This window comes from Polyodon spathula, chromosome 4 (assembly GCF_017654505.1).
Source record: "Polyodon spathula isolate WHYD16114869_AA chromosome 4, ASM1765450v1, whole genome shotgun sequence".
In the NCBI taxonomy this organism is placed as follows: domain Eukaryota; kingdom Metazoa; phylum Chordata; class Actinopteri; order Acipenseriformes; family Polyodontidae; genus Polyodon; species Polyodon spathula.
The window spans coordinates 15,644,702-15,656,190 of NC_054537.1; the positions used below are offsets into that span (position 1 = coordinate 15,644,702).

Sequence of the window (11,489 nt, forward strand, 5' to 3'; positions counted from 1 at the left end):
ATCCAAACAAACAAAGGCCAGGCTGAAAATAAAAACAACCTTACCTGTTTCAAGATCTCATGAAACAGTTATGACCCCCCCTGAAAGGAAATACGAATAAATGTAATTACTGAGCTTACCTGGATGGCTATATGCTTGTCTAAATGCTTTATTTTGAAACTAATGTTTCTGTACAAACAATCTGCATAAAGCCAAGGTAATTGAATAGACCGTCGAAGTCCAATGCCAGATTGTACGGATTCCCAGCGTGCTTAGTAGCAATGCATCCATGATTATGGTATTGTATTGTATAAAATTACATTAAATAAAATAAATAAATAAATAAAACTGTTGAAAATCCATATTTATAATGTCAAAGACAGTAGGTACTTGATTTGATGTTTCACACACTATAGCCAAGGTTTTCTGGTATCCCTTTTGCTCAAAAAAATAATTGGATAATGATCTTGACCTAAATTATTAAAATGACCCCCCCCCCCAAAAAAAAAAAAAAGAATTAATGAAATGTATGACATGTTAACAATGACAACAGCTTTTTTTTTTTTTTTTTTTTTTTTTTTTTTTTTTTTTTTTTTTTTTTTTTTTTTTTTATACTTAGCTCAAAGCAGTGATCTTTGTAAGTTTTACTTTGCGGGTTGTAATGACTGTCGTCGCGGATTTAAAGTCAATACGGGTCACTTGGGTAATACTATACTAACCGAGTTTGTTTTTACTTGTGTTAAAATGTGCATGAACCATACAGAATAAGTTACTTTCCATACGTATACAGGCAAAACAGAATGAATTTGGCATATAATGCATATGACGCATTAAAGAGATTCTACATTTCAGTAGACTAGTAAGAAACAACAAATTTGATTATTCTACAATGTATTATTGCTGTCTGGCCTATAGGGGCTGTCGCACTGCTTTATCGATTGATTGAGGTAGTCTGTTTTTGTACGAACATGGCGGCGACTCCCGTAACAAACCCTTCACAGTTGCTCCCGCTCGGTAAGTAAGACAAACTGTGTGTGTGTGTGTGTGTGTGTGTGTGTGTGTGTGTGTGTGTGTGTGTGTGTGTGTGTGTGTGTGTGTGTGTGTGTGTGTGTGTGTGTGTGTGTGTGTGTGTGTGTGTGTGTGTGTGTGTGTGTGTGTGTGTGTGTGTGTGTGTGTGTGTGTGTGTGTGTGTGTGTGTGTGTGTGTGTGTGTGTGTGTGTGTTAATTACAGTATAGGCATTTAGAATAAACCTTACTTCCCAACTGTAGTTTTGTGTTGAGATTGCAATCAACACGACTGTGTTTGTGGGTTTGTGTTGGATGGTGTAGATCATGTGCTTTTTATTTAAGTAAAATCATCGAAATATCACCCGTCCACAATACCTTCCTTTTCATTGTGTGAACACATTGCAAAGTAAGAGGGTGCGTTCACAGAGATAATTCTGTGCAGAATCTGACCAATTTAGCCAATGCTCTTCTAAGAGTGATCTCTATGAACGCACCCATTGGTTAAATTTGTTCAGATTCTGCACAGAATCTGCGCAGAATGATCTCTGAACGCACCCAGTGTATTGGCGAATATACTGCACAACAAACTGAAAACAGACACAGGACCAGATCAAACAGTGCTGAATTGCAGGGACCACGCTTTAAATTAAAGATGATATCCCTTAAAATAAAAAGGCTTACACAACACTCTCCATTACACAAACTGTATTACCCAATTATTAAATATCCTTTTTCCTTCTGCAGAGCTTGTGGACAAATGTATTGGATCTCGAATTCACATCGTTATGAAGAATGACAAAGAGATTGTTGGGACCCTTCTGGGATTTGACGACTTTGTCAGTATCCTTAAAAAAAAAAATACAAGAAAAAAAAGTAACTGATTAACTACATCCCCAAAAACTCAATTCGTCTGTGGAGATCGCAGTGCATAGTGGTGTTGATGCAGAATATGCCAGTGAGTGTATTATAGTGCTGTATTATTCCATCATGGCAATCTGATGGATTACTGAGGTGGATTTACATAATTACATTTTAGTTGTCATTTGTCTGTTATGTAATGTATACAGTGTACCTTTTAAACTTGTCATCTTGTCTGTTTAAAGAGCATTTAAGAGATACATACCAGTTAAGTAATAGAGATACTAGAATATTTGTGAATTATGTAGTAGAGTGAGTTTCTACTGTGATTAAACAATTGTGTGTTCAGATCTACTCTGTCTGACTAAATCTAATTGGGCTTTAAGACCAGTAAACTTATCTATCTATAAGTCCATTTTTATTAGTCAATTTTTATTACCTACTTTAATGGTTTTCCTGGGGTAGTTTTTCTGTAAAGTTGCTTAGTGTTGGTGTGGTGTGCATTGCATTCCACTTGAGACTTTCCTTCACAGTAAACTTCAGATATGGTGCTGGAAGATGTCACAGAATTGTAAGTTTCTAAATGTGATATTAATACACCATGTTTTGTTTTGTGACCTAATTAAAGTTAGCCTGTATCATGTGTGTTATACTTTTCTTAATGTTGCATATGTATATTCAGGTTGTATTCAGATTGTTTCAAGACCTGTTCAACCACAAGATTATTTTTTTGTATTTATTTTTTCTACCTAGCTAATTCCAAAGCATTAATAGAAATAAATAGGTAAATCATTTTAGTCCTACCTGTATGACACAGATGTAACCGATGACATGCAATGAAGGGTACGATTATTTGAAAATCAACATAACTAGGCTGATTCTTTTGAGAAGATGCATTGTAAAAAGTTAGTCCAAGCTGGTGATCTTTTTAAAAGTTAATAACTGAGATTTTATGAACATGCTAATTTTCTGTTCCTTCTGTACAAGGACTTTGTGAGTAACAATGTCAATCTTTGTTTCTTAGTGAGATCACTCCGGAGGGAAGGAGGATAACCAAGCTGGATCAGATCTTATTAAATGGAAATAACATCACAATGGTATGTGTCTTTTGAACTAACAGTAAATGGATGGTGGAAAGCTCTGTTAGCTACTATTTGTTTTATATATATTCAGTAGTACACCTCTTGTACCTCCACACATCTACAAATTAATACACCTCAGTAAAGACACAGGGCGGCCGTTACAGTAGACATAAAATGTACACGTCATGTACAAGAAAGGTGGTTTAGAAAAATGAAAAGGTATTGCTAGTGGAATGTTTTAACATGCTAGGTGTCTACATGCCTATTTCACTACCCCAGCCGCACTATCAAGACATGAATACTTTTCTTTTTACATAATCAATGTGTTGTGTAATAATGTTAAATACTTTATTTTCTATATGTTTATAAGTACTTATTTTGTTGTTTTTACATTTTCTTCTTTCAGCTTATACCTGGAGGCGAAGGTCCAGAAGTTTGACCAGATTTGTAAATTATTCAACCAGGAAACTTTTTCTATTTCTTAGTTTACCTTGAGTTTACCTTCAGTGACTTGTTTTGTGCTGGATCAAAAGAAATGTTATTTTTTGTAACAAAAGTTAGTTTCCTTACTGGAAGCTTTAATTTTGTATGTGTCTTTGAGGCACACATTATGCACTGGTTGTAAACAGTGAATCACAGCTTACTGTAAAATGAATATTTTTGTTTTGTTATAAAAAGAAAGGTAAAAACTAAAGCCCATGTATATATATATTTTTTATTTCAACCTAATTAGAGCTTATTAGGAATGGTGTACACTGCAGAAGGTTGTCCAATACAAAATTCTAATTACTATAACATATTTGCAAACAAGTTTTGGTCTGAATATTTATTTTGTTGTGGTCCATGTAGATTCTACAACATAAACTCCTCTGGCAAAATGTATCAGTGACCTTTCTTTCACGTGACCTCTTGGCTTTTGTCTGTAAGCAGTTGTATTCTTTGAAAGCTTTTATTATGGGTATAATATTTTGCAGCTACATTTGTCATGCTTTCAACACCTCTCTCATACATCGTTTTCAAAGGAATGTAATTCTATCTTTAGTGTGATAACAAAAGGGTTATTCAGTAATAATAACCTTAATGTATATGCTGGCCTGATTAAGTTTATCTTTTAATACCAACAGTTCTGGCATGTATCTATTTTCTTGAATGTGTTTTGGAATATATTTTTGGAAATAATGTACAGTCCTCATTTCCAGGTGTACAATTTGAGTTTTCTTGTAATGCTCTCTCTATACAGTCAATAGCCACTAGAGGGCATGTCTGTAGGCAAAAAAAAAAGCAATATATTTGAAGAACAGGGATGTTAACCCCAGTATCCTCCTAAATTCACTTAATTTCTAATAAAAACAATACTTAGTACAATAAAAAAAATACATCCTATCTACCCCCTGTGTATTGTTCTGGTCGATACAGCTTGCATACTGTTAGTATTCACTGTTTTAGGCTGTGTATTGATTGACAGCTTTCACGTGTCACAGTCAAATCCATCCATTGTCATCCCCTATCTGTCAACAGATGCATCTAACCTCAGGTACCGATTCCCCTCTTTTTATCTGGGACAAATATTAAAATAACATCTTCATAAATAATAAAATAAGTTCAATTCAAAAAGCATGTGCATGGATATTGTACATGATGAATTAATAATGTATGAGAAAAAAAAAAATCTAATGAAAAATACACTGTCCTAATCACATTCCTATCATTTGGGTTAAATTTGTATTTTTGTTTTAATTCTGCAGTCTAGTTCTGCAATATTCTTAATGGTGAAGTTTTTTATGCAGAAAAATTAGAAGTCAGCACTACACTGTCTACAGCTTCTAGTTCATGTTCTTTAGATTGATACATTTGTTAACAAAAAATGCCAACCTTCACTTAAGTTCTAACTAAAGTTCATAGAGAAGCTTAATTACATTTCTGTCCACAGAGCATTGCCTGTTTATGTATACTTATATTCACAAACACCTTCCAGGTTTAATGGAAGAATTTGGATCTGGCCAATTAACCATGTAAAATAGAGGCATTCTTCTTAATTGCTGACTATAATGTGTGTGTTTGGCTGTGCTGTGTTAAACCCTGATATGGGAGATTCTTTCGTCCCTGGATAGGCCTGCTGTTCATACACCATTCCACTTGAGAAAATGTTAACTTGTTTATAAAACATTGGCATAGTAAGCAATAATAAACACAAAGATGGGTCTATTTAATTAATGCGAGTGTATTATTAGGTGTAAGACACCACTCTGGCCCCTATTTTAAAAAGTGGCATTCACATAATTTACACTTACTCTTTATTGTTGGGTTAAGTATCTTATCCTTATCCTTAAGTATCTTATACAAGATGTAGAAGAATACGGAAAACTTAAGGAATGAGAAGAGGGCATTTAGCCTTCAAAGGCTCGTCCTTTGCAAAATCCAAAGACAGTATTTCAGCTATTCACCGAGTAAACTACACCATTATTGTTACTCTGCTCAAAAAACAGCATACCAGTTACAATCATGTTTGCTATTGTTAAGTCACAAGAGAAATGCTGAACACATTCAGTTGAACTGTAATGTTAATTCTTAATGAGTCAATGCAAAGTCATTATTATATGTCACGTAACCTTAATGACTAATCTTGTTATGCCATGTGGTTACAATGGCCAGCGATGTGCTGTGTTAGATTTGTTTGTGTGTAATGTCTTTCTTCTTTTCAGCTGTCTTTTATTGATAATAATGAACACAGAATCCACTGCAAATCAGCTCTTAAAGGTTCTAAAAAAAAAAAACAGTTTACTATTATTTATCCTCCCCTTTTATTATTGTGCAGTTTGAATTTTCATTACAAATGCCTCGTCTTAAATTATAACACGGAGACCCATACTTTGTTTTCATGACACCAGTTCTCTTTTCAGTTTAACCTTTGCATGCTGTCCTGGAACCATGTAAACAACAAATGAACTGTCCCTGAAGGCATTGTCAGGTGCTGCTTGATAGCACTGGTTTTTGCTGCTAACCCTCTATTCAGTTTTTCCTTGCAGTGCCAGGCACCAGGGGAGGATGTTACAGCAGGCTGGCACCAAGGTAGTACACATCTAACCTGTTGAAAATACCTGGTGTGCTCTACATTTAATTGGTCCTGCTGGTTCAAGTACTGGTTTAAGAAAAAAATTAAACTAAAATGCATTGCCCATCCTAATTAACTTCAAGATAACTTAACATTGCTTAGTGCACAATTTTATCCAGTGGTATATTATATTAGTTTAAAAGATGAGACACAATAAAAAGTGTCTCATCAAATGATATTTTAACAGATTTATTTTCTACTTTGTACATTTTCTTTGTACTGATTTTCTAAAAACAGCATCAATGACCTTTATGTCAGCCTGGCAAATTATGAAGAATCTACTGAACACTTCTCAACCAATTGAATCATCATGAGAAGAAGAGGATTGCTATGTGGGTACAGGGAGATCATCAGTAACAACACCAATATGAGTCACTACTGGTAATGCTGTAAAACTAACAATAGAAACCAACATCACTGTTGCATAATCCTGAATTGAGAATTAACCCTAAAGTATAAAACCTTCTCCCATGACAGTCAATAAGCCTGCTCATGGGCAGTGCTTTCAGAAGCTTCTGATTGAGAGTAGCTAACCTGCTGTTTTTGTAGAAATGTGCTGTTAAACCAGTGATATGATTTCTGGATGTTGACACTCATGCTTTCTGTCTGTTTCATATACACCCTTGGGTGTTTTGTTCACTTGATTTGAATTATTTTGTTTAATTTAAGACCACTTCTCTGTTTAACCTTGGCATGGTTCTGAAGGATGAGTGAGGGTTCCTGTCTGCTAAATTAATCACAGCTCTTTTTATACCCAGTCTGAGCATTCATATGGTGTCTTTGTTAATACTTCCATCCTTCTCTCCATCAACTACCACAGAATGCTGTTCATATAAACTCTAATCCCATGTACAAGGAATAGGGCATTGCAGAACAACACATTTAGAATCTCCCGGTTATCTGTATAACACCAAACTGCAAGCACTTTGTTTAGGTAATGTCTTTCACAAAATATAACTGTTATTGCTCAGAAATAGGAGCACACCCTATCTGCCCAAACAAGCATTTACAACAGGCAGAAACAGCTGCAATACCACTCAGCTTCAAGGAAATAAAAGTCAGGCATGTGTCCTGTAGTTATTTTTAACTATTGCTTTCTTTGATGGGAACTAGCCATCACCATACACACCTCCATATATATATATATATCTCCAGCACAGGGTTATCGTTTTTAGATTTATTCAATAATATACGGTAACTTTTTTTTTTTAAATTATATTACAAAGACTTTAAATTGGAAAACTTGTACAGTTGACCATATTTTGTGCTTCAAAAATAAATAAATAAATTAAACAATAATAATAATAATAATAATAAATAATAATAATAATAATAATAATAGACACTACATTACATTACTTTATTTTCTTACAGTATTTCCCTCATTTTTATCCAGGGAAAATTAGTCAGACTAATTTGGAGTTTTGTTTACGTCAGTTGATTTGCCTGGAGGGACTGTTGGTAGTCAAACGGAAAACAAAAACAGAACTTACTCCATGTGACGACATCTAGCCACTTGCTGGAGGGAAGGCATTTTTTGTACATGTGTTTAGCAGTTGCAACCGGAAAAAAAAAAAAAAAGTAAAAAGTTTACCCGTGTCATTTTCTATGCAAAGAACACTCGAACACCGTGATTTCTTTCTTCTTCCACTGATGGAAGCATTAAACAACCTGAAGTCTGCATTCTTGCGTTCTTAATTAAGGCTCTGAGAGTAGAACGTTATTAACAAGTGACTCCGATAAGATACTGTTCCGCTCAGTTCTAGAAAAGAGGATAGTTAAAGTAAATTAATTAATTAATTAATTAAATTAAACATACTCTGAAAAAGTTGAAACATTAAAATACACGAATAACAATTAACTGGGGTTGAGGCTTGAGTGAATACAGGAATGGGTTCAGTTTCATCAGCGTTGACCAAGTCTAAGAACACGGTGGTCCAAGTCAAATCGGAACCAGAAACGCTTCGGGGGAAGAAACGGAGTACCATAAGCCGAACAAACGTGTTTTCTTCACAAAGATCCAGGCAGAGTACAGGCAAAGATCACAGAAGACAGTCGCTATCCGAGGTACTGAAACGGCAGGACAGTACAGACGGTTTTGAAGGCAGGAAATCAGCTCTCCAAAGCAACACCGCCGGTGAGTTACATTCTACCTATGATTCACACGGACAGTGCTCAAACATTCATCAAATGCATATTGTAAAGTCGACTTTACGTCTGGAAGCAGAGGTTGTAAATAAAACAAACAAATTGAAAACTGAAATATCCTTTGATATCATGATCATGTACTTTGTGCAGGTATATCTTCTTTTTTCTTTTTTTTTGCCAACCAGAATTGGTTTAAACAATGAAACTAACTTTGTGCTGTCATCGTTCACTTTGTCCTCTCTTGGACTGCTTACATAGTGGTAGATATTGACTGGCACTAAGTAGTGAAAAGGCTGCAGCTACTAACCCTTAAGGCATTACTCAATCATAAATATAAATGTGCAAAAGGGAGGACATTTTAAGGTGTAAAAATGAATAAAAAGCACATTACTTAACAATATATTTATATGTGGCTACACAGGGTAAAGATATCTAACTGTATTTGCATCTAAAATCTGTCATCAAAATGTAATTTTCTTATCTGACTCAGCTTTCTGTTTTATTACACTTAATTGTCTATTTTTTCACTCAAATATTACATATTAAGTAGGTTGTTTTTTCCACCAATTTTTATTATTGTCAGATTGTTTTTTTGAAGCAAACAAAAAATTACATTTAACTATACACCACAGACTACACACATATTGAATCGTATATGGAACACCAGGCTAGAGACACGAGGAACACAAAGGAAATAAATAATGACAACACATAGGCTGGTATTCTCAAAGATATTTACTCCAAATGCCATTCAAAAGATTTTTCCTCACCCACAAAAAGGTACCTAACCAGAAATAAACAACTGAAACATTTAATGCTGGGGGCTAGTTGAAGTTGTTTTTATTCGTTTCAGAATTGGTGGATTTGCCATTCTGTGCTCAAAAGACGAATAGCATTGAGAATCTAACCTCTAGTCTGACAGTACTTCAAATAAATGATTTCCTGTTAAAACATATTGGCCATATTAAATGCCTCTAAAGATACAACACAAAAAAGCAGCCCCTTCACATTTTGAACTCAGTCTAATACATGCTATGCCACCCTGCCTTAGTGAAACTAGTGGACAGGTAACTGACACAGAGAGTTACTTGAACACTGCTCTGCAGTATGTAACTTGAGTGACATTAAGAAAAATCTATTAGAAATTAAAAGATGAACTTATTGACAGCAGAGATGTAGTGGGGAATGTAGTAATTAAGGGTTTAGAAAAAAATATATATCAATATACATTTCAGAAATTGATTTGAAACACAAATCATACCCTATGATAACAGAACACTGTACAATGTCAATAAACACATTTAACAAAGTCTCCCATTTACAGCATAGTGCAGCTTGTTGTTGAATGATTCTGTTGAAGTAAAACTCAGAGGAGAAGAAAGTACCTGCCTAATGAAAATCCAGGCCCTTAAAAATCAACAAAAAAAACAAACAAACAACAGGACTAAGGAGAAGCTGTATCGACTGTACTTTGAGACAAGCATCTCTCTGGCCTGCAGTCTTAGATTGTACCCACGAGGAAGTCTGTTATCTATTTGTATAGTCCATGTGCCTTTGTAATCATAGCTCAACTCCTTATCTGTTTTCAATAAAGCAATAACTAAAGAACACATATCATTATGATGATAAAAGGGCAGTGAAAAGGGAATTATAACTCAAATGTCTTATTTGTACCGTAGTTTATTGATATTGAAAGATCTTCCTTTCTGAGGAAATATTAAACACCCAATCATGATACAAAAAATAAATATAGTTGAGGAAACATTTTCTGCTTTAAATTCAGTCACCATTTGCCTGAAATAACACAGAAGATTCAGCTGTCTTCTTGGACCTTCCCCATTACTTAAGAGGCATGAGATAATTGTGTTTGATTATTTTATTTTATTTTAGTATCAGAATCTGTGACTACTAGGAGATCTATGTCTGCCTGTCTTTACATATGTATGCATATCTCTTACATTTTTACTAAAAGCTAAATAACTATTTATCCACCATTGATAATAAAGTTACAATAGTTAACAGTTACACAGTTACTATATTATATATATATATATATATATATATATATATATATATATATATTCATTTAATTCAGTTTAACCAATTTGACTTTACAAATCTGCCCTGTGTTCCACTTCGTTTTTGTTCTTGTTGGACAGCTGTGGGCTGATTGTTTGATCATTGCAAATATCTTGTTGATACTGGCACAATACTTGAGTAATATGCTGATTAAAATAACAGCATTATTTTAAAAACTTTTTTTTTTTCAATAATACACAATGGGCTACATTTACACCAAATTGTGAATAGCCCATTTTTCTGTAAGGAAAAGACAGCGATTACAATTCGAAAACAATAAAAATAAAAAATAAAACACCTGGAGTAAAAAACTTTCAGCATCTGTTTCTAATGCATGGTCACTAGTAAAAGTAAATGTTAACAAAAACATACTTAAAAGTTTTGAAATGCACACTTTCAGATATAATTTATAAATATTGAAAACATGTTTCACAAATTCAACATTTAAAGTCAATATGACAATTAAATCTGGAGAAAAAATGCTTCCGTCTTTAAATCTTTTTTTTTTTTTTTTTACACTTGGCGAGTAAACATTTAGCTGACAGTATGTTTTTGTTAACATTTATGTATTAAGCTAAATCTGGAAAAAAAAAATACATTTTTTGTTTAAAGCTAAGCAAAATTATATAATTTAAGTTAAATCCTGAAAAACACCTGGTAAATATTTGTGCTTTTGAATATTTTTTTTTTTACACATGTTGCCCCATATGAGTTTGAGGATTGATGTTACAGTTACATAGATGTTTCTGGATTTGTAAAGATTGAAGGCGACTGCCAAATAGTTGATACTATGCAATGAAAAAAAAAAAGGCAAATACATTGTTAAGTTTTCACAAGTACAAAAATATACTTCTGACTTGACAGTTTATTTTCTCTTCAGCAGTATCTAGTGCTCCCATATGTGTAATGCTATACAGTCAAGTTCAGTTCTTGCTGCTTTCTTCTTAGCCAGCCTCTCTTCCCTGTATCTCCTCCTCTGGTCTGCCCTAACTTACTCACTCAACAATACAAACCCTGAACTACAATGAGATATATCTTATATAATCAGGAGAAGAATCCTTGTTCAGTTCCAGAACATTTGTGTGTTTTTTTTAACACTTATCAAATACAATACTGATAAAATGACATCCATACCATTTTATTTCTAGAATATTTTATTACAGGTAAGTGACAATGTTATCTCACTACATTACAATAGGTAATACCTCAGTAAACACCAGGCT

At 33.8% G+C, this 11,489-nt stretch overlaps 1 protein-coding gene across 1 annotated transcript; it reads left to right on the forward strand.

Annotated features, from left to right (window-relative positions):
- Positions 1-935: 935 nt before the first annotated feature.
- Positions 936-4,314, forward strand: LOC121313799 (U6 snRNA-associated Sm-like protein LSm5). Its single transcript, XM_041246594.1, has 5 exons — positions 936-993; positions 1,732-1,827; positions 2,389-2,416; positions 2,870-2,942; positions 3,334-4,314. The coding sequence occupies exons 1-5, from the start codon at positions 948-950 to the stop codon at positions 3,364-3,366; spliced, it is 276 nt and encodes a 91-aa protein (XP_041102528.1). The 5' UTR covers positions 936-947; the 3' UTR covers positions 3,367-4,314.
- The last annotated feature ends 7,175 nt before the right edge of the window (positions 4,315-11,489 follow it).